Source organism: Bipolaris oryzae (assembly GCF_000523455.1).
Source record: "Bipolaris oryzae ATCC 44560 unplaced genomic scaffold scaffold_71, whole genome shotgun sequence".
NCBI classification, from domain to species: Eukaryota; Fungi; Ascomycota; class Dothideomycetes; order Pleosporales; family Pleosporaceae; genus Bipolaris; species Bipolaris oryzae.
The window spans coordinates 1-22,543 of NW_006911347.1; the positions used below are offsets into that span (position 1 = coordinate 1).

The 22,543-nt window shown below is 49.5% G+C and overlaps 9 protein-coding genes across 9 annotated transcripts; 4 read left to right on the plus strand and 5 right to left on the minus strand.

The window, feature by feature from the left end:
* Positions 1-82: 82 nt before the first annotated feature.
* Positions 83-1,615, plus strand: COCMIDRAFT_96183 (uncharacterized protein; the record flags this gene model as incomplete). Its single annotated transcript, XM_007690108.1, has 4 exons — positions 83-298; positions 343-592; positions 641-1,403; positions 1,459-1,615. Coding segments are annotated over 4 exons (1,386 nt in total), but the record flags the coding sequence as incomplete, so codon positions are not given.
* A 374-nt stretch (positions 1,616-1,989) lies between these two features.
* Positions 1,990-7,495, minus strand: COCMIDRAFT_5565 (uncharacterized protein; the record flags this gene model as incomplete). The annotated part of the gene is made up of 4 exons (XM_007690083.1): positions 1,990-3,273; positions 3,326-5,692; positions 5,746-7,153; positions 7,200-7,495. The coding sequence occupies 4 exons, from the start codon at positions 7,493-7,495 to the stop codon at positions 1,990-1,992; spliced, it is 5,355 nt and encodes a 1,784-aa protein (XP_007688273.1).
* Positions 7,496-8,384: 889 nt separating this feature from the next.
* Positions 8,385-9,380, plus strand: COCMIDRAFT_5566 (uncharacterized protein; the record flags this gene model as incomplete). Its single annotated transcript, XM_007690084.1, has 1 exon — positions 8,385-9,380. One exon carries the CDS (start codon positions 8,385-8,387, stop codon positions 9,378-9,380), a length of 996 nt encoding a protein of 331 aa, XP_007688274.1.
* Positions 9,381-9,932: 552 nt separating this feature from the next.
* Positions 9,933-10,583, minus strand: COCMIDRAFT_96196 (uncharacterized protein; the record flags this gene model as incomplete). The annotated part of the gene is made up of 2 exons (XM_007690109.1): positions 9,933-10,390; positions 10,520-10,583. The coding sequence occupies 2 exons, from the start codon at positions 10,581-10,583 to the stop codon at positions 9,933-9,935; spliced, it is 522 nt and encodes a 173-aa protein (XP_007688299.1).
* Positions 10,584-11,216: 633 nt separating this feature from the next.
* Positions 11,217-11,822, plus strand: COCMIDRAFT_96201 (uncharacterized protein; the record flags this gene model as incomplete). Its single annotated transcript, XM_007690110.1, has 2 exons — positions 11,217-11,295; positions 11,356-11,822. The coding sequence occupies 2 exons, from the start codon at positions 11,217-11,219 to the stop codon at positions 11,820-11,822; spliced, it is 546 nt and encodes a 181-aa protein (XP_007688300.1).
* Positions 11,823-12,732: 910 nt separating this feature from the next.
* COCMIDRAFT_37042 (uncharacterized protein) lies at positions 12,733-13,337 on the minus strand (the record flags this gene model as incomplete). Its single annotated transcript, XM_007690100.1, has 3 exons — positions 12,733-13,086; positions 13,143-13,240; positions 13,301-13,337. The coding sequence occupies 3 exons, from the start codon at positions 13,335-13,337 to the stop codon at positions 12,733-12,735; spliced, it is 489 nt and encodes a 162-aa protein (XP_007688290.1).
* A 672-nt stretch (positions 13,338-14,009) lies between these two features.
* On the minus strand, positions 14,010-14,798 carry COCMIDRAFT_96282 (uncharacterized protein; the record flags this gene model as incomplete). The annotated part of the gene is made up of 1 exon (XM_007690111.1): positions 14,010-14,798. One exon carries the CDS (start codon positions 14,796-14,798, stop codon positions 14,010-14,012), a length of 789 nt encoding a protein of 262 aa, XP_007688301.1.
* A 770-nt stretch (positions 14,799-15,568) lies between these two features.
* COCMIDRAFT_26577 (uncharacterized protein) lies at positions 15,569-16,381 on the plus strand (the record flags this gene model as incomplete). Its single annotated transcript, XM_007690091.1, has 1 exon — positions 15,569-16,381. The coding sequence occupies one exon, from the start codon at positions 15,569-15,571 to the stop codon at positions 16,379-16,381; it is 813 nt and encodes a 270-aa protein (XP_007688281.1).
* A 719-nt stretch (positions 16,382-17,100) lies between these two features.
* On the minus strand, positions 17,101-21,519 carry COCMIDRAFT_96219 (uncharacterized protein; the record flags this gene model as incomplete). The annotated part of the gene is made up of 3 exons (XM_007690112.1): positions 17,101-19,547; positions 19,597-20,987; positions 21,041-21,519. The coding sequence occupies 3 exons, from the start codon at positions 21,517-21,519 to the stop codon at positions 17,101-17,103; spliced, it is 4,317 nt and encodes a 1,438-aa protein (XP_007688302.1).
* Positions 21,520-22,543: the final 1,024 nt, after the last annotated feature.

Here is a 22,543-nt window from a genome sequence, read left to right on the forward strand (position 1 = left end):
GTGATAGGCCCGTGCGGAGCACGGGCAATTTCATTGAAATTCTGCTACAGCAGCCGTTGGGCCCGAGTAGTTAATCGATTGTAGACGACCAACAATCTGGATCAATGATGCATGGGCGGCAGATGAGATCCTTGTCAAACGTTCCAACATCTACAACTCTAGACCACACATGCTCATGTTTGGCGAGCTGATGAATGGACAAGATAATCTCATACACAAATATACATACACCAACGAGCAGCGGGAGAGATTCCGCGTCCTGCGCAAAATCACCCATCATGGCGTTGGGATACAACAAGTGCGTCATTTATACGGTGATGTGAGCAAGGCTGACTATCAAAGGTTCAACAATACCGCGAATTTCAAGACGACGAGAACAAAGTGGTAGTATACGATCTCCTCAAAACACCTGAGCTATTTGCTTCACATTTCGAACGCTATGCAGCGAGCGTTGTCTCTATTGTTGGATTCGGACGTCGTATCTCTAACAGTCAAGATACGTTGATTACGGAAGTCATCGCTCAGATGCAACATGCTGCTCATCTTGCTGTTGTGGCAAAAGACTGGCCACGCATCATCGAGACATTTCCTTGTGAGTATTTCTGCCTTTCTTCAAAAAGATTCTCTAATACGGCTTTAGGGCTGGTAAAGCTTCCACGTAGTATCGCACCTTGGTTACGCAACGTCAAACAGTCTAGCAAAACAAAATTCGGTCGCGACGCCTTTTTCTATGCCCTCGCCGAAGAAGCACAGGATGCACCGGACGAAAACTACGCAAAATTTCTCTTTCGTGAAGCACCGCAACACAAGCTTAGCTCCGGCGAAGTCTCCAGTCTTGTCTCTAATCTGTTTGGTGCGGGTGCAGATACTTCCAGTAGCACCCTCATCACAGCTGTAATGGCTATGCGCGCCTTCCCCGAGACCTTGAAACCTGCCTGGGACGAACTCGATCGCGTGGTAGGCCACTCAAGAAGCCCTACTCTCGACGACGAACTGTCTTACGTCCGTGCCTTTGCCAAAGAAGTCTTCCGCTGGCGCTCAGTAGCCGTTGTTGGAGGAAAACCTCATGCGCCAACCCAAGATGACTACTGGAACGGCTACTACATACCCAAGGGAACTTGGATACAAGGAAATGTATGGGCTATCCATCATAACGAGCGCGAGTTTCCGGATCCTGATCGCTTCAATCCGAGAAGGTTCCTTGACACAGAAGATCGAAGACCGTTTCCAGGAGAGAGGGGATACATGACGTTTGGATGGGGGAGGAGGAGTTGTGCTGGTCAGGCTCTAGCTGAGCAGGGCACGCATCTCAGTGTTGCGCGCTTACTCTGGGCTTACCGCGTGGAGCCTGCTGTCGATGAGAAGACGGGGAAGGAGATACCGGTTGATATTTGGAGCTACACGTAAGAGTTTCATGAAGAGATGGTTGGATGTGGAGACGACACTGACAAAAGGCAGAAATGGATCAAATTGGCGTCCTCAGCCTTTCAAAGTCAAATTTGCACCTAGAAGCGAGGGGATTAAGAAGACTATTCTTCGTGAAGGGGAGGAAGCACTAATGCGTCTGGCAAAGTATGATAGGCAGGCGAAGTATATGCTTGACTCTAAGAAGTAAATTGGGAATTTGGAATCTGTCGACAAAGTTCAATTATTCAGAGCTGCGCGTGCAGTATATGATATTAGGATAGTAGTGCGTTCGAGATCAGACCTCTCACGTCAACGTCCACTCAGTAAGTTGTTTAACCTCGTACAGTCTTAGTACTTACTAGAATCACCCATGAACAAGTCAAGTCTTAAGAAATCTTCGCATTACCCAACCAACTATTTACAAAAACCCACAATCTACCAAAGAAACCTCTAACTTCAAAACAACCAAACTACCAAACTAACAAAAATTCCAAAAAAAATTGCCCACCCGACAAACCACATACTAAGGGAAAAAAAAAGGAAAACTCTCAATCAATTTAGACAAGCCCCCCGTCCAACAACTCACCCATAATACTTCTCCAACCACTCCCTCAAATCCCCAATCGTCGGATAATCCAAAAACAAACTCCCATTCACCTTGACACTCAACTCGTTCTGGAACTTCTCAGACAACACCAGCGACATCAGACTATCAATGCCCAAGTTTGCGAACTCTGCATCGTCAGTCAGCTCAGCAGCGTCGATACCGGTCTCCTTGGCGATAAGATCAATGGCTTTGTCGACAGTGCTGTTGGCGGCGCGGGGAACGTCGACACTGGTGGCGGATGTGTTGACAGAGGCTTCGGAGGGGGTGTCGCGGTCGGAAGTGTCGCTGGCGGAGGATTGGGTGTCATCTTCCTTGGGAGCGACGCGTACGACGGGTGCTGCTTGGACTTTGGGTGGTGCAGAGACCTTGGTGGGTGCGGGTGCTGGGCTGGATTTGGCGGGTTGAGCGCCGCCCTTGGTGGGCTGGGGCGCGGTGAAGAAGCGGTTGAGGAGGACGCGGGGGAAGCGGCGGAAGTGGATGCCGCCGACCATGCCGACGATGGAGTTGTCTGCTGCGTTAAGGATGAAGACGTCGCCGAGGTAGACGGAGGGATCGTCTTTGGTTGGGATCATTTTGACGTAGGAGCGGTATCGTGCGCCGGGGGTAAGGGGCTCGGCGAAGCGCATGGTTTTCCAGCCGGAGGTGACGCAGTAGTTGTTTGTTGTGTCGATGGTGTCGGAGCAGTTCATGATGAAGCCGGCGAGATGGGCGACGCTGTCGATGAAGTAGGGGGGGACGGTGTAGGTTCCGCTGTCGATCTTGTCGGTGAGCTTCACTTCGGCGAAGGCTTCGAGGTCGTTCATGACGACGGATTGCATGCCACGGTACTTGTCGGCGTAGTCGACGAGGTTCTTTGCGAAGAGAGTGTAGGCCATGTTGCGGGAGAAGCGGTTGGCTTTGCCTTCAGCAGCGAGCTGCTCCAAGGTCTCGATACGGTGCTGGACTAGATGCGCCATAGGACTCCAGCTCGATAGCCAGTCGTCTGCGTTGCCATAGTCGAGATTGGCGGTTGCGAATGGCTCCGACAGACTGCCGTCTTCTTCGACATTTTGCCATGTCAGGTCGAGAACACCACTCTTGATGTCGTCGGTGTGGGCAGTGACCTGGATGGACTGAGGAGTGTCCATGGAATGCTTCTTGGCGATCAGGGCACTGGTTACGTGCAAGTTGCTCATGTTCATATCCACTCGCTTTGTCTTTGGGTAGAACTTGCGGTAGAGATACTCTCCCAAAGTGTAAGCAATGTCGGCATGGATAGACTGCGAGACTGTTAGCAAGTGATGTAGAGAAAAGGATAGAGCTTTGACTTACTGATGTAACGACACCGCAGTTGTTCATCGAGTGTCCATGTGCAGCAGCTAAAAAGTCCTTCTGCATCAAGTCCGACTGCATGACCACAGTGCCCTGGCCTCCATTCACATCGACTGAAATGATGTTTTGTACCAAAGAGCTCAAAGACTCGTATTTCTTGGCACTTCCAACTGCAGGCTCTGCCGTCTCGACCTTCTTGTCGTAGAAAGTGTTACCCTTGGTCAAGCACCAATCGCCATTGTACTGGATCCAGTAGTTCTTCTCATCCCAAGCATATGTCGGAAGATCAAGAAGGCGCACTGCATCTGCGAAAGGACGGTGGAGCTCATTCCAGTCCACATCAGCGCCATCGAGGTGGATAGCTGCTGCGCTCTCGGAGATGGTCTTCCAGTTGTTGTCTCCACGGCGAATAGACGGGACAGCGGTCTTCGTCGACGGGAAGATGGACTTGATGAATCCGACGCAGACGGGGTGAGGGCCCATCTCCATGAAAACAGTCTCTTCATTGATGATTGACACATCGCAAGCGTTCTTCGCAGCGGACAGAAAGTCAACCGTTGCTCGTGTAGCGTTTCGCACGTAGCTAGCGTTAAGCGACCGTCCGTCAAAGACGACCTTGCCGAGAAGGGGCGAGACAACAGGGAGCTTGGGCTCATGGAAGATAACACCGCTCTTGCTAATGGCCTCGAACTCGTCCAAGATAGGGTCCACCTGCTCAGAGTGGAATGCAAACGCCACGTTGAGCTTGATGCAACGGAATCCAGCTGCTTCAAGATCTACAGCAATGTCATCTATCTGTGCCTTGGTGCCACTCAGAACAGTGTCGGTGGGACCATTGATACAGGCCACAGTGTGAGGCTTGCCATTCGATGCGGCGATGATAGACTCGAGAGACGCGCGTACTGCCATCATGCAGTGGCTACCTGGTGTGCACGACTTCTGGAGCATCAGTGCCCGAGAACCAACCATGTAGATGGCATCGTTGGCACTGATGACTCCGGCAACGTGCATAGCTGCATACTCACCGAGGGAGTGTCCCATGACCACATCAGGCTTGACGCCCAAAGAAGCCCAGTAGTGTGCCAACGCAATTTCGAGACAAACCAGTGCCAGTTGAGTGATGACAGGAGGGTGCTCGTGGTCGCGTGGATGGGAGCCGTCCAATGCTGGGATGAATGAAGGGAAGCCTTGGGCTTGAGCAAGTCTGTCGAGATATTGAATGTGCTCTCGGAAGACTGGTGCTTCGTGATACAGTTCGAGATCCATCGACTGGTACGAGGCACCCTGGCCAGTGAAAACAAATGCCACTGAAGGTGGATTGGTCTTGTTTAATGGCTTCAAGGAATCGACCTTGTTAAGTTGTGTTGCCAGCTGCTTCTTCACTGAGGCAAGATCCGTAGCACTAACTGCGACCCTGTACGAATGGTGGTACTTGCGCGCAGTAGTGGTATATGCGAGATCCGAAATGGAGACATCTGGATTTCTGTCGAGGTATACAAGTAGGCGGTTGATGTTGTTGCGCAAGGAGGTCTTGGTCTTCGCAGACACGGCAATAACGTGTGTTGGCCTGGTTTCCTTCTCGCGTGCCACGACGACTGGGGGTGCTTCCTCCAAAAGCATCATGGTGTTGCCGCCGGCAGCTCCAAAGTTGTTAACAGCTGCGATACGCTTCTTCTTTCCATCGCTCTTCCATTCAGTCATTGAGAAGGGAATTGCGACATTTCGCTGATCCAGATCCTTTGGCAGGCGTGGGTTGACCTCAGTTTTGATGCCAATGTGTGGAGGAATGGCATTCTTCTGCAGCATCAACAAGACCTTGATAAGTGCTGTTGTTCCAGCCACTGATTCTCCATGGCCGACATTCGACTTGACGCTTCCAATGTGGAGCTTCTGATCAGACCTGCGGCTGGGGAAGGTGTTTGGAGCATACACGTCCAGGACACCTTTCATCTCCTCAAAATCACCGGCTTGAGTGCCGGTACCATGGAGCTCCACATATGAAACATCCAGCGGATCAATACCCGCTTGCCTGATGATCTGGCGCGACAAATATGATTGATGTCCTGCATGTGGATGGGTGATGGAGACAGCTTCTGCCGAGTGGTTGGTGCCAGCAGCAAGGATAACACCAAGAATGTTATCCTTATCAGCCTGTGCATCTTCGAGTCTCTTGATGACAACCGATCCCACGCCATCGGCGCGGCAGTATCCATCAGCACTGGCGTCCCAAGTCTTGCAGGCGTTGTGGCCCTTGGTTAGGAAATGGCCCTTGCAGAGACCAGTGAAACCATCGGGGTTTGTGAGGATGTTGACTCCACCTGCTACAGCAGTGTCAACCTCACCACTCCAAAGAGCTTGGCAAGCGACCTAAGAAATTGTCAGTACGCTTTTGCCAAAGGCCCAGGATATGATCTACTTACTTCGATAGCTGCGAGGCCCGAGGAGCAGGCGGTATCAATGCTGTAGCTGGGACCAGCGAACTTGAAGAAATAGTTGATCCGACCAGGTCCAAAAGCACGGCATCCTCCTGGAATGTAATACGTTCCGACTTCTTGTCCCTGGTTTACCTCGCGGTAGTCGTCGGCTGCTTGGCCGTAGTATGTTCCGATGCGCTGGAGCCTGGTTGATTGGGTCCTGTTGGCGACGTAGCCTGCCCGTTCCAATGCCTCGTACGCAGTGACGAGCGACAGTCGCATCTGGGGATCAACGACCATCGCTTCTCGAGGTGACATATTGAAGAAACTCGGGTCGAACATGCCCGGCTCGTCGATGAAGCATCCGTATTGCGTCATTGTCTTATTAAGATCCTTGCCTTCAGGGTCGTAGTGCGTGTTGATGTCGAATCGGTCTGCGGGTATCTGGCGCGACACATCAAGCCCTGCTTCGAGCACTTCCCAAAATTTCTCGGTGTCCGTTGATCCCCCTGGAAGCCTGCAAGACATTCCCACAATGGCGAGTTTGGACTGAGCTGGACCTCGGGGAGTTGCACTCTCAGTGGCATCCTTGAGAAGCGCCGACATATAGTTGTTCAAGGAGATGGAAATATCTTTGGAGGCCTTTTGCAACTCAGAACGCAGATCGTTCAATGGAATAGAGTTTCCAAAGCAAGAAAGCCTGATTTGAGTTCGGTGGTTCTGCTTGGCATATTCGACCTCCTGTGCAATGACTTTGTCCCACTCAATAGCTTGTGTTAAGAGCTCTGCCACAACACTCTTGATCAGTCCTGTAGGACTAGATGATGTGTATGAAGTACCGGAACTTGTCGAGAAAAGCGGGAATCTTGGTTCATTTTGCGAAACAAGCCGATCCGATGAAGCGACAACGTCTTGAACAATAGCTTCTATGTCGTGAGAGTCGTAGATGTGGGGGGCATGGCAGAGGCCTCCGTAAACGGGCAATGCGATGGACTTGGCATCTCTGAATGCTGTAGCCTTCTTGAAGAGATTTTCCAGTTTTGAGGGCGGGCCACTGATCGTGACAGATGTTCGGCTGATGGCGCTGATGAAAATACGACTGGTATCCGGACTAGGCACTGATTCATGGTATGCTTCGAGCTCTTTCTTCGTCTCCTGGGGATCCACGTTATGGACTACATAAGCCCATGTCTTTGGAGGTTCAGTTGGGTCTCGAGCTTCTAGATAGTGGGAGACGCCCTGTACATGGACCCCCATGCGGAAGGCGATTTTGATTGCTTGTACACCGTAGAAGGCTACTTCGGAAATGTCTCGAGCTAGGGAAACCGCGGTAGCCGAAAGCAAACCGACACCCAAGCCCGTGAGATGCTTTTCATCATGCGAAAATGCTGACTCATTGCTACTCTCAGCATTACTGCCAGAGTTAGTCAAAAAGTAGAGAGTGTTTTGAAAGAACTTACAATATGTAAACCGCAAGTTGAACGAGTATCAGCAGAACTCCATCGACCGCGCCACATAATTCACCCTCGCGGAGCTCCTTCTTCTCTACCCAAGAGATGAGAGTCTCGAAGGTAGGTATCTGGATTTTTAGAGATGATGGCAACTTCTCAATCTCATTCTTGACTGCTCTTGTTGCGTCTCTGAAGAAGCGGGCTAGAATTTCGTGTTCGGTAGACTTGCTTTGGTTGTGCAAGTGTCTGAAGATCTCCGATAGATCATCTTTAGGAAACTCGTTACTGAAATACACAACCTCCATGATGGCGCAGACCCCTAAAAAGAGTCTCTAGAAGCTAACAATAGTCTATTTCAAAGCCATGAAACATAAAGGACTAGGAAATGATGATGGATTTTAGATGAGAATTTCTGAGCATAGTACCTAGAGATATAGATATTCAATTCATCTTGTTGCGAGAATGCCAACCAACCTCGGTCCATAGCAGCTTCAGAACAATCAACCGCTCATGATATCCGTAGTATACACGCAAGACCAGTGGGCTATACCATACTACCGGGCCACTCTACCGATGTCCAGTTAAGCTTGCTGAGTCAGAACGGACCCCCGAGCACAACCACACGTGACATAGGAGATTATCGCTCGAAAGAACTACCCAGAGATCTCCGATGACGAATTCGGAAAGTGTTGACCACATTGTCGGGTTCTGTGCCACGGAACATTCGGAATGATCCGAATTGGGATACGTGCCGCATTCCACCGAGTGAGCTTCTAGCGATCTTAGGCCCCCGTCATCAACCCGAATCCCACACCAATGCGTTCCACAGAAAGCCGAGCCGAGACAAGCGATACGAGATATGATAACAATGTTTCGGAATACTCGTTTCCGACTCCCTCGATCTATGATTCCTCCCTGCTATCAATGCGCATCGCGACCTAATGGTGTGTAATGCGAACCAATGGGAACTAAGTCGGTTTGATTTTTGGAAAATGGTGGAAGATTGCATTATGGTAATAAATATTCCCTCTATTTTAAATGCTATCGTGAAGAAGACATATATATTAGTATTTCAGAGCAGAGTGCATTAGTATCCTCACTCATACAACCTTCTCCTCAAACATCTTCGTATTCTAGCTTTCTTATACTCATTTTGAACGTCAAGTATTCCTCATCACCTCAACCAGTCCAGCCATGACGCACGATAAAGGGGGCTACAAGCAGATCAATAAATCGCTCAATATCTGCGCTTTCGAGGACTACCTGAAGGGTCAGACCGCAAATCTCGATCCCATACCTGATGTGGAGCAAGTGACAGAAAGGGTTTTACGAGTGCGGGGGCAAAATCCCGGAAAGTTCACCTTTCAGGGCACCAACACCTTCTTAGTTGGCACGGGAGCCTCTCGCATATTGATCGATACATCTGGAGGAGAACCTGAGTATGCAAAGCTGCTTGCGTCAACCCTTGAGTCTCGGAACATCAGCATCAAATATGTTCTCGTAACACATTGGCATGGTGACCACTCGGGAGGCGTACCGGACCTTATCAGAATGTACCCACACCTGAAAGACCACATTTACAAGAACGACCCCGATCCAGGACAACAAGACATCCACGAGGGGCAGGAGTTTTGTGTTGAGGGAGCTACTGTTATAGCACTGCACTGCCCGGGTCACTCAGAAGACCACATGTGTTTCATACTCAAGGAAGAGAACTCCATGTTCACTGGAGACAATATTCTCGGCACTGGAACAAGCGCGGTGGAAGACCTGGGCATATTCATGTTCAGTCTGCACAAGATGATGGACCAGAAATGTCGGGCTGGCCACCCCGCCCACGGCGTCACTATCGATGACCTGAACACAAAGATCAGCCGAGAACTATCGTCAAAATATAGGAGAGAGAAGCAAGTCATTAGGGCGTTGCGCAATCTCCGTGACTATGGACAAAACCGACCAGTCGTTCGCGACATTGTGGAAAACATATACGGAAACTCGGTGGACGAAACAACGCGTACATTGGCGTTGGAGCCGTTCATTGACGAAGTTCTTCGAAAGCTTGCTGGTGATGGTAAAGTGGGTTTCCAGGTTCGCGCTGGTCAGAAGAAATGGTTTCTGATTGGTAATGAGCAATCAACAGCGGGTGGGATACGGCAGGTCCAGTATCCTGTCACACGCGCCAGCGCTTGATGTTATATCTTGGATTAGATTTTGGATGAGCATTTTCTTGATACCAAGCATTTTCTTAGATTAGGTTAGACAGAATGTATCATATCAGGTTGTTTCTTCGAAGATACATAGTTTGCCGGACACTTTTGACCTATGACTTTGTGATATGATGTCCTGGGTTGCCACTCGTGCATAAAGGCATACACTGTTATCATTCAGATATTACCCAGGAAGTGCAATGACAAATCTTTATGCTTGGTTTTATTTTATTCAAGAATAGGCAAGTCACTCTAAAAATTCCCATGACGCATTGTGCTGGCTAAAACAAGGAAAGAAGAAACCATACGTCAAATTGATGATGAAACACACCTGCAAAAACCAAGGGCTTGTATCTACCGGTAAAAAAAGTGCATTCGTTTGAAAACATCAATGTCGAAAGTTCAAATCCCAAACAGATTGATTCCTCCAAAAAATACAAATCAACACTGTCTCGTAAATGCATAGCTCTAACCATCCCCATGCTTCTTTTCATCAAACAATGGCCAAAATCGAAAAAAATAGCGTACAACCTCTCTAACGAAACGAAGCGACAGCACTAAGCACAGCACCAGTAGCTACAAGAGCTGCTCGAAGAAAGTTCATTCCCTTCCACCTCTTCAACATGACTCGAACTTCCTCACCGCTCACCCCAAGATCCTTCGCTTTAGTCCCCTGTTCAACCATCCCGCCCAGTGTCAACAGCTTCTTGTTAACCTGGGGCTCCATGTACAACAATGTATACGGGACAATCAGAGGTACAAAGACTGCTGCTGCCACGTACAAGGCAAATGGCGATGCAACATTGCCGATTAGCTCGGTATCGTTTCTAGCGTGATAGGCCGAGTAGCCATTGCATAGAGTGACAGTGATGGCTACTAGAGGCGATGTCGCTTTTCCAATGTTGTACATGGTCTTGAATTGATGCACGAGCGTGTCGACTGGAGCTATGCTGAGCGTTGGCACTCCCGCATGACTGAAGCACACGATGAAGCCTAGGGAAACGCCGCATTAGTTTGGTCCTATTGAGTTTCCTCTTTCGCTTCTTGTCCGACGTGGTCGGAATCACGTTACAACATAGATTTGCGTAGTGAATCCACCTTACTCGCGATGTGCATACTCACCTGACAAAAGTGCTGCGCCTGTTACACCCCAGGCGTGCGCGACTTGGACAAGAGTGTTTTCCATTTTTCGGATGAATTGATCTTGAATCGGGTATGCTTTGCGATTATAGGGTATGGTAGCTACGTCGACTAACACTAGATGCGATGCAACCATCCAACTTAAGCTACCGTCGTCACGCCTCTTATCTGCATCGGACGCAGAACATCTACGGAGTCTTTCCCATCATACCGCGCTGATTTGCGACTCAAATGTTGTGTATCCAATCCGATTTTTGATGATGGGTAGGCATGGTTGCGGTCCTCGGAGGAAATCTCACTCGCGGATGGACTTCGGAACATTGTGGATCGACGCAACATTTCACCTGACTTTCTACCGCTTGCCACTCGACAACCTAGGCAATCATTTTCAAAAGCGTCTAAATATTATTCTAAAGCTTTAATATGACCGCCATTAACACTATTTCAAAGAGAGAGGAGGATTCCGAAAATTGTTCCTTACCCTCCTAACACCTTTGATTCTCCACACCATCATCCCTCGAGGGATACTTCTTCCCTTGCATAGTGCTATTGGTGCTCATCACATAATCGTGCTTAGAGCTGGCTGTACTCACATAACCAACTTTGAGCAAGCCAGTAAAGTACTACAGCCTTGCGATACAACTCACACTACCTACCATAGCATTAATTCTCGCTCAAAATGGCTGCCTTGGAAATAGCGTTCTACATCATACCCTTCATACATTGGGGCATGATCGTCTCATTGTTCATCGTTTCGGGTATGTTACTCTCCATAGGATAGAGAACAAAGAAGTGTACCCAATTGACACGTTGTTTAGGCATAGCATGGTCCTTCAACTTGTGGGTCGTGCCGATCATCAAGCTGAACCCATCGAAAAGCGCCATCGCACAGCTGCTGGAGACATCCCGGCGCGGCGGGGCTTGGCTGGAGCCCTTGAACGCGAGCTTTGCCTTTATGTTCGGCATAACGGCTGTTCTACTTTCGCGACACCCTGATCCAAGTGTAGCTTCACAGTGGAAGCCGTTTGCGGCCTCATTCGCTACACTGCTTCAGGTAGCATGGTGGGAAAGAGTGATGATCTTTCCGCTTGAGGCATCGATTGCGAATCTAGGAAAGGGCAAGGAAAAGAGTGGGGGTATTGAGGGAGCTTGGTTAGACAATGAGACCAGCAAGGTCCTGCACAAGTCTTTGGATGAGTGGTCTCGATGGCATGCAATTCGCGCGACGCTGCCGTTGATCGGGTCGCTGATCGCATTTGTCACGAAGCTGCAGAGTGGGGGCTGAGCAGGCGATTATGGAAATGTAAATGGACAGCAGGAAATGTCGCAATAACATGCGTAAGCTGGTCGAAACGATAGTGAGGGTGTAAGCAGGGGGTTAGTCATGATCTTGGTTATCCGGAGTACACTAAGAATGTAAATAAAGAGTGGAGAACAGCTGAACAGCTGAATAGCTGACGATCGCATTAGTCCAGGCATGCATGACACTGACATCACATGGGAGCCGAGCATCAGCACAATTAAATCCAGGTAACACGGGCGAGCATGCTAACGATATCATTGGTCACCTCATCTATTCATTCGCGTACGAATTCTCGGTGCACCATTCTAGCTTTCCAACACCTCGGTACTAGAAATGCACACAATCGGCCCGATGTATGAATTCCACTGCCTCACTAGCAGAATGCTTCGCTCTTTTTAGCGTTTGACTATTACTCTTTAGGATTATGTGCGAGTAAGTGATAACGTTTTGCTACACGTACGTACGTACGTACATGTATACGCAAGCAGATCATTCTCCGAGATGTTTTGCATATGCACGTAGTACAAAGTCATTGCGCGCCCTGGGTTCAAATCAACACAAAGGGAATAGTAAGAAATGCATGATTATCGAAAGGTCCATCCTGGGAAAAGCATCAAAATGTTGCCTAACGCAATAAGAGATGGTAAAATCCAATAAATGCAAAATGCAGATAAGTCACATCCACCAGGATCCCATTGTACTTGGAATACAGGACTATTGATATCGGGGGACTCACTGTATGCGGACTGCACCGAAAACTCCTCAAACCTGAGTTCTCCATATCAGGTTGATGTATTTATTGAGACAGCATAAAAACCTTATGCTACAGTGCGCTAGTGCCCGGCTAAATGAGTCGTATTGATATTACACTACTAGCACTCCCGTGGTACTATCACTGTTCAAAAATCTTCCCGTAATCGCCTTCAGACCACCGAATACCAGGTTCAAGCCCCGCAAACTTCCACTCGCCATCGACCTGACGATAATGCAAAGTAGCATTGCCATGCGCATGACCCTTGTATAGTACCTGCGTCAGCGCATCATCCTCATACTTCTGATGTGCTACACGCATTTGATGGTGTCCGATAATGTAACCCGGTTCCTTCTGGATCCACTTTGTTTGGCCCATGAAATGTTGTGTCTTGATGCGAGCATTACCAAGAAACCTGGGACTGGAAGCCATGCCGAGGAACTCTGCTGCTGGCATTTTTTCCCACATCATTCCCATTACGGTGCGGTAGTCGATCTTGGGGATAGCTTCAGTTTCTGACTCGCAGATAAGATAGGGAGTAGGAGACTCACATAGAGTTCGGGTGCGAGACATCTTGAAAGACGGTCCCAGTCTTTGCTATCGTAGCTCTCAGCCCATTCATATGCTGCAGCTTGACATTCGATAATGTCTGTAGCTAGCATGTTAGCACTGGGCCATGTATTCAAAGTGACTGGGATCAAGATGTTACCTGCTGGTGCTGGCCGAACTTCGGTCTTGTGAGGCATGATGTTTCTTTACGATTTTTTTACTAATTAATTTTTGGCTATTTGGTGAATGCAACTCTCAAATTTCACCCACAACCGTACATTTTTGTAGGAATTTTTTCTTAGTTGTGACGGTCGGACATCGGCTGGTTCTCTACAGTACTGTTGCGATCGCAGGCTTGGCATCGGAACATTTCGAAATTCGATCTGACTCAGCATTAACCCGAGGTCAGATTCAGTCGTTAGGAGTCGGAGCAATCAAGATCACCGTTCATTGGACAGGAGGATAGGGCGTTTGCATTTTCTATGGGCGAGGCATCGAGTACTGTGTATGAAGAAGTAAAATCATGGGTTGATAGAAAAGGACTGCAAATGGCGTGCGAAAGTCTTGAAGATATGTACATGTGGTTGTAGCTTGAAATTTCATGGCATTAAGAAATTACTTTCCAAATGTGAGTGTAGTTGAATAGCCTGTGAAGCGAGCAGTGTTTGTTTAATAGCAGCCGTCATGTAGTAGCGTTCACTTGATGTCATTGATAGTATCTGCGAAACGAAACTTTCAAAAGATGTAACTTAATATTAAAAAAAAGCTCATATTGAAATTGCAAGATAAAGTTCAAATTTGGTATTCGTTATCCACACTATTGATAACTAGACATACGCTACAAGAAAACCCAAAACAACAGGGTATAACTACGCAGGACCCGTGCCGGATGGCAAATAAGGGTGCAAGAAAGGAAAATAATACGACAACAATCCACAGATAATGCACTTTGGCGTACCCTTGGGGAACTTGGCCTTCCCACCCGCATTCACAACTCCAACATTCTTGTTCTCCCATTTACCCTCGTCGTCTTCTGCCGTCTCAATCATACCAGCCGCAATATCGAGGTATGAAACAAACGATTCTTCATCATCCAAAGTGAGCCTATGGCCCCTCTGTACATCCACCGACAAGCCTCCTGGCTTAATGTAAACGCACTTGACCCAGTCCTCGTGCTTTCGGAGGAACTCTTCAGCAAGCTCCAAGTCCCGGTACACGTGCCATGCGGATCGACGAACAATGGCGTTGACCCAAGGGTTCTTTCGGCTGATCCAAGGATCGATGGTAGCAGAGGACAGCAACACCAGCCTTGGCATTGGTGGAGCCTGGCTTCCCTCAGACTTTGTCTTCTCTAGCGCTTTGATGACGGTGTGTGCGAGGTCTTGGCTGATGTGGCATCCAGGCACATTGTCGTTGGTGGTGGCGGTAAGAAATACGGCTTTGCAGCCGTACATTGCCTTGCCGAGAAGATCGGCATCTAGAATGCTGCCAGTGTAGACTTCGACTCTGGGGTTGTTTGCGGCTTCTGGGACGAGTCTGAAGAGCTTGTCTTTGTTGCGGCAGTAGGCTTTGACTTTGGCATCGGTGTTCTTGATGAGAAGCTCGAGGAGGGCAGTGCCACAGTTGCCAGTGGCACCGAGGACTGCGTACGACACCATTTTGGCAGGGTATGAAGGGTATGTTTGAGTTAAGTTGAGGAGAGAGTCGCTCCACTTGGCCTAGCAGTTGCTTTGGAGATTGACTGACTCAACTCCATGTCATCCATTCTCGATGGCATTTAATAGATATGATTTGGAAGTTCTATGAAGAGTTGAGACACCATATCGGGCTCATTGGCGGAGAAGATCCACCGAGAGAATACCATCAGGCGTGCCGATCACCGGCACATAGATCTCTGGAATTGCAGCGCACACTGCTTTTCCGAATCGAAGTGGCTGTCAAGACCAAATCGCATTTCTTCTATGAAAAATTACTAACATCTAGCGCTTAGTAAATTAGAAGATCATAATCCGATCTAGGATAGCCCTGGTATTGAGCCTTGAACAAAGCGACTTGGCTCATTCCGACGACGCTCGATCGGGACAAACCCATCGTTCCGTGCCGACGCATGAACCCGAGGCCCTGGAACACCCACACCCAACTACTACAACCCCCAGACCTAAACATCGGAGGTCGGACCAATGTTGATTTTGTGTACGTGCCTTTGCTGCGATATACTGCAAGTGAGCAAGGCTGGAAAATATACACAATGGGCCGCCTGAGAATCCATCTACGGCCTATATCAGTCTTACAACAGCACATAAGGTATACATGAACTCTACTTATCATCTCAGAACTACACATCATTCAGCAGCATCTTAATCTCTAGACCCATTCTCCACATCTCATTCTCTCCCTTTTTTTCAATCATCACCCCACCATCCCCAAAATGCCACACGTAGAAAGCACACCCTCCACCTACATCCCCGGCCGCCTCGACGGCAAAGTCGCCCTCGTCACCGGCTCCGGCCGCGGTATCGGCGCAGCCGTAGCCACGCACTTGGGCCGTCTAGGCGCCAAAGTCGTCGTCAACTATGCCAACTCGACCAAAGACGCCGAGAAAGTAGTCTCAGAGATCAAAGCGCTCGGCAGCGATGCCATCGCCATCAAAGCCGACATCCGCCAAGTCCCAGACATTGTGCGCCTCTTCGACGAAGCCGTCGCGCACTTCGGCCACCTTGATATTGCTGTTAGCAACTCGGGCGTCGTAAGCTTCGGCCACTTGAAAGATGTCACAGAAGAAGAATTCGACCGCGTCTTCAGCCTCAACACGCGCGGCCAATTCTTCGTCGCCCGCGAGGCATATCGCCACCTGACCGAGGGCGGCCGCATCATCCTGACTTCCTCCAACACCTCGCGCGACTTTAGCGTGCCAAAGCACTCGCTGTACTCTGGGTCCAAGGGCGCTGTCGACTCGTTCGTCCGCATCTTCTCCAAGGACTGTGGCGATAAGAAGATTACGGTTAATGCGGTTGCGCCCGGAGGAACGGTGACGGATATGTTTCATGAGGTTTCGCATCATTATATTCCGAATGGGTTGGACTATACGGCGGAGCAGCGTCAGCAGATGGCCGCGCATGCGTCGCCGCTGCATAGGAATGGGTTCCCGCAGGATGTGGCGAATGTGGTTGGTTTCCTAGTAAGCAAGGAGGGCGAGTGGGTGAATGGTAAGGTTCTTACGCTGGATGGTGGTGCCGCATAGAGGATTTGTTGAGCAATACTTTGATGGGCATGAGTATTTATCGTTAGATTTAGAATAAATGGCTTTTTCCTTTTTATATCTTCGTCACTGCGAGTCATTTAGAAGTGAAACTAGATGTGGAATTATTGCCATCTTGAACTATCCTGCGATAAGTTTTCGTCGGTGCGAGATTGCCCCGCTGGAGCAAATGATATGATTGGACTAAGTATACTCAGTACCATCATACAGACCTGAATTGCAAAGAAAGAAAAGGATTTGACAATGCAAAACAACGGGGTTACAGTTAGTAGCCGTCACCCGAACAACTACGAATCCTTCGGTAAGCCTACATTTTAGATCATGTTCTTCTCTATCGCACACGAACAAATCAAGTAAGTACCCATCGTAGCAATGTTCGATCTCATCTTCTCGTCCATCAAAATCCAATCGCCCAGCAAGATATTCTTCAACATCTTTACTTTCCTCACAATCACCATCCGCAACATGAGGTACTTGAAATCCAATACTAGTAATTGTATATATTGTATCTTAATCTATGAAATTGGTATTAAACGTCGGTATTTTCAAATAAAGAAAGGTAGTACCTCGTCTCTCTCAAAAGAGAAGACAAACGCCTGCAAATGCCGCAGTAACGAGCAAGATCAAGAGAAAAAAAGAACATTCAAGTCATACACCTCTTCGCCAATCATCCACCGACGCCACCACTACCATCATACCCCTTACTGCTCCGCCTTCTTACTCGCCTTTGTTCTCAACTTCATAAACAAATACACCAGCGCATACCCGCTCAACGAAAAGATAACACAAATACCCGCATCCCTCCAGCCAAAATACTTCTCGGTCAGATTAACAGTGGCCAGGTAATCCCGACCCCAGGTATACTGACAAACGCGACAATCCGCCGTCGCTTCGGGGTTCACCAAATTCGTGCGTCTACCGGGCCCTTGGAGCCACGCTTCCAGGTACTCCCCACACGTCTGATTGCCCTGACCCGCAGGCGGGCTGAAGATGGCAAACTCACTCTCCTTGCACTCGACCTTCCAGTCCCAATCCGTAAACACGAGCAGCGAGCCAATCAGGTACTTGAACGGATCGAGATAGTAGATCCAGTAGCGCCAGAACTCTGGGATGTTATCGTATGGGATGAGGACGCCGCAGAAGCAGCAGAGGACGGCGAGGAGGAGCGGGTTGACGAGGGAGGCGAAGACGGCGTTGGGAGCGTAGGCAGCGACGAATTGCCCGAAGCCTGTGTAGATGAATTGGTAGATGAGGAAGACGAAGAAGACGGCGCCTGCGCTACTCGGGTTGGTTGGGAGACCAGAGGCGAAGTAGAAAACGAGGTAGTACAGCACGGCGCAGATGACGAGGTAGGGCATTTCGGAGACGATGAGCGCGGTGACGAAGGATTGCCAGGAGTACATTTTTGATTTCTTCTCGCGCGTTTCGTAGACGTCACGGCGCTCGAGGAATATGGGTTGGAGTTGGGCGATTACGCCGGGGGCGACGAAGATGTATTGGAAAATGGAGAAGAGGATGTATTTTTGGTCGCCGACTGAGGGGCCGATTTGCCAGAAAGTGAAGCCGATGAAGAAGGCGGCGCCGCCGTGGAGGAGGAGCTTGTTGTTGAAGTAGGCTGTGTCGCGGAAGAAGCTGATGTTCATGCGGTGCGTGACGAGCTTAGTTTGCGTCCAGAAGGTTGTGGCGAATTCGTGACCGTCGTCTTTGGTGCCGGGTTCTTTGCTGGCGGCGTCGGTGATGAGTTCGTCGAGGTGTTTGTTGAGGGCTGCAGATTCGGGCGAATTGAGCCAGACTTCGTGCCAGTCTTTGCCGCTGGGGTGGTAGCCGCTCACGACGTCGATCATGTGTTCTGCTGGGTTGGCGGTAGTGGGACAAGGTGCACCGTAGCGGCCAAAGTACTCCTTGATCTTGTCGGCGTTGTCGCCAATCTCGCCAAAGTAGACGGTCTTGCCGCCACTGGCGAGGAGAAGGAGAACATCGAATTGAGCGAAGAGCAAGGCCGAAGGCTGGTGGATGGTAACTAGGACTGCTTGACCGACGTCGGCGAGTTTTCGGAGGAAGCGAACAGTGTTGAAAGCTGCCTGGCCATCCAGACCAGAGGTTGGCTCGTCAAGGAAGATGAGAATAGATGGCTTGGAAACAAGCTCAACTCCGATAGTGACACGCTTGCGCTGCTCGACTGAAAGTCCAGCACCCACAGTTCCGATAAGCGTATTCTCAAGATCGTGTAGTTCAAGCAGGTCGATAATGGTATCCACGTATGCCAGCTTCTCCTCAATAGGAGTATCGCGGCTTTGACGAAGCAAGGCTGAGAACTCGAGAGCCTCTCGTACAGTAGAGTAAGCATCATGAACGTCAAGCTGTTCGCAGTACCCGGCAGATCGTTGGAAAGAAACTGGTAGGGGTCGACCGTCAACTAAGATTTCGCCTTTGATTGTTCCGGCCGTCTTTCGCTGGGCGAGAACATCCAGAAGTGTAGTCTTGCCAGCGCCTGAGGACCCCATGAGGGCACCAAGCATACCGGGTTTAACATAACCATGGACGTTGTTGAGAAGAGTACGGTCGCCTGAAGGAGTTTTGACGGTGTAGGTCAGATTGCGCCAGGTGAAGATTGAGGTGTTGCGAATAAGACTGGTGCCTAGCTTGTCATTTTCACCATCTGTACCAAGCGTGTCGTTGTTAGGTGTGATCTTTTCAGTTTGCAGAGATTCCTCGTCCTGAGTCTGAGACGCGCGAAGTCTTTGGACATACTTTTGCTTTTCGCGTGGGATATAGGCAGTGCTTGAGCTGGAAGTGTCATTCCATCGAAGCGTGAAGATGATTGTGCAGGCAATGAATAGAAGCCACCATGCGAAAAGGATTCCCACATTACGCCAGATGTTGGATGGAGAGTAGGACAGACTGTCCAAGTATTCTTGTCCGCTGAGCGAAGTTGCGCCACGTCGCGCACCGCGGATACCCGCACAGGACTGTGCGCTTTGATCCTGGTACTGGGGTAGGTAGTTCGGGATGAGATTATCGTAGACGCATGGAATGGTGGTTCCATCATACTCATTTGCCATGACAGCCTCAAATCCATATGCCAAAGGATTGATCCAGTAGACCCAGACAAACCATGGGTGCATATCAGGCTTTGGTATTTCGTATCCTAAACAAATCAGTAAATGTCTCTGATTGAAGATATAACTATTACGTACCCATGTAGACAATTGTCGCGGTGATGGCGAAGCCCGAGACCTTGGACGCAGAGTTGAACGAGGGAAAGCCTGCGCCGATTGTCCTCATCATGGCGGTCATGGCCAAAGTGACGACGTAGACGACAAACCAGTTGGTGAAGAATGCTGCCGCAGTCTCCTTCAATGCAGTCATCCAGTAAACGATCAGGACAAAGGAAGCAGTCTGGAAGATCAGAATGGGGATATCTGCCGCGACTTGGGCAATGCAAAAAGCAGCTGGGTTGAAAAATGCAAAGTTCTTCTGCTTCGCCAAGATGGGACGGCCAACGAAGGAGTCGTTCACTTCCGATAGGGTGAAAAGGGCATTGAATAGAAGAGATAGGAACAGAGCGCCAGACTTGAGGAACAGACCAGCAGTATTGTCTGGTGCATTGTAGAAGAGCGATCCAGAAATCAAAGCTTGAATGATATTGGTCGCTTGCCTCATGATCAGACTTGGTTTGTCTCCCCACAGGACCTGGTATTGACGAATTACGCAAGCTTTGACTTGATCGGGGAACGAGACTGTCATGGGTGATGACTTTGGAAGCTGTCCAGATTTCTCTCCTAAGACAGATGTGATGAATGCCTCTGTGGTGGCCTTGGCCTCTTCCGTAAAGGGGTAATCGAGTTCTTGATCCATCTTGGCCTTGATGGTCGACTGCTCGTAGGCATATCGTATGTCGGTGTTTTTACGAGGAAATGTGGTTTCAAAGCCAAGCTTGATCTGTCGTTCACTGGGTACGGTGACACCAGTGAGGTAATCTGCGACGTTTGATCCATCTCCACAGACGAATCCCAGATTCTCCATAAAGGGCTGAGCCTCCTCGCGGGAGCCGTAGTAGATCTGCTTGCCCTGATCGAGGACAAGAACCTTGTCAAACAGGTCGTAGATGCCGTTGCCAGCTTGGTACAAAGTGACAATGGTGGACATGCCCATAGTGTCTGTCAGACATCGTAGTGCGCGGACATACTCGAGAGCAGTAGAGGCATCCAGGCCTCGTGTTGAGTTGTCCCAGCATACAACACTGCCACGTGTCGCGAGAGTTTCGATGATAGAGACTCGCTTTCTCTCGCCACCAGAGACACCTCGCACGTATGCGTCACCGACCTTTGTACCCTCTGTGTGTGCAATGCCCATGGAATTGAGGAGGAATTGCTTAAAGTTGCGTCGGGCCTCTGTGCGGCTGGATCGATTTCCTTCGAGGTTGGCAGGCATGTTCAGACGAGTGGCAAAGTCCATGGTCTCGCCAACAGTGAGTGTTGGGTAGAACAGTTCCTCCTCGTTGTTGATGACTATGCTACCAGAGTATTGCTTGGCTTGCTCGGCGTCGAGAGATCCATAATGAACTTCGCCATCTACTTGTGCATATCTGAGAGGATATTGTCAGCTTTATAGGAGGAGGGTTCTATGTGTTGTACGTACCCATTACGCTTGTTGGCTAGCATTTTAAGTAAAGTGGTGCATCCAGAACCTGGGCGCCCCAAAACCAGAAGCATCTCTCCAGGACGAACACATCCAGAGCTGGATTCAAGAATGGGCTTCAGGGCTGGTTTTGCGCGAAAGTCCTTGAGGAGCTGGAGAAGATTGAATTGGCTGAGAATGTTCTCCTTGAATCGCTCATCGGCAGGAACTACGCTGACACTGAGATTCTTCCATGTGACGCCCAGTTTGCGGCTGCTGGCTTGATTGTTGATGTCAAAATATTTGAGATCTTTGGCCAGCCTCCATTGCTCAACCTGAGTGTTTGTTGAGCTCTGGTCTGCACCGTCTTCCAAATCTTTGACTTGATTGTGTTGGTATTTTTCGATAGGCGAAGGGGGTATAGAGGACTGAGTGGATACGTTTACATCGCTGCCAGCAAGTTCTCCTGGGACAGGGGCTGGTCTGCCCTGGGCGTCCATGGTGAAAAGCTTTAGTCGGACAATGCGAGTAACAAGCAGGTCAGAATGACAACGAGCAGGTGGTGCGAAGTAGCAATGGACGCCTTAGACATGTTGCTCGAGACATATATTATAGCAGACCCTTTCGGGGTTGAGTGTATCGAACATGTCGATGGTGAGAAAGGATCACCAATCTGGAGATCGGATACATGTGGACAATGCCAGGGCATGAGGCTGCAATGCTGCAGTGGTAATCCGACCAATGCGGCAACGTACACACAAGCTGGTACATGGAGCGTGGACACCGCGGGCGCCGAGCGAAGCCTAACGCATGTGGTTATCGGGCACTAACAAGCGTTTACAACATGGCGGCACGGCAAATGGACAGGGTTTGGCGGTGGGCCTTGGACGCAATCGGACAGTGGGAGGTGGTGACGATCATGGCCGCGGGACCCGCGGACACCGAGCCTGCCACGAGGGCTGCCGATCATTGCCCAGAAGCGAACACGCACCAGCGACTTGCGCCATGCCAGCCAAGCCTGTATCGGTTGCACAACACCACACAATGCCTTGAATCATGGGGAAATTGCCTTTGGATATCCATCTATCTAGTACATTTGACGCAAACCATCGCCCTCGGTGGTGTGGGCTTGCTGTCTGTGCCGCACATGTGCATGAAACGTACCTCACCGCCACCGTGACCGTCATGTCTATGACTCTATCTACTATGCACGAGTGGGTAACTGGCCATAGAGACCGATGAATATAAACATCTTGCAGCGCCGCGCCCATATCGTGTGCCATTCGCCCTACGACCTAGGTAGGTGCATGCTGTGCCAATGGAAACTTCCTTGTGCTACTACCTGCAGCCTCGCATCCTAGAATCACAGCCCAGGTACACATCCAACGAGAGTATGCATAGAAAGAGAATGCCTATCGTATCCCACCAAAAACCGGAAATGTGGTATAATGTAGCCAACACCGTAAACAAAGGAAAAGAAAAGGAGACGAAAAAAAAGGAGACGACGTATTAAACCGCATTTGA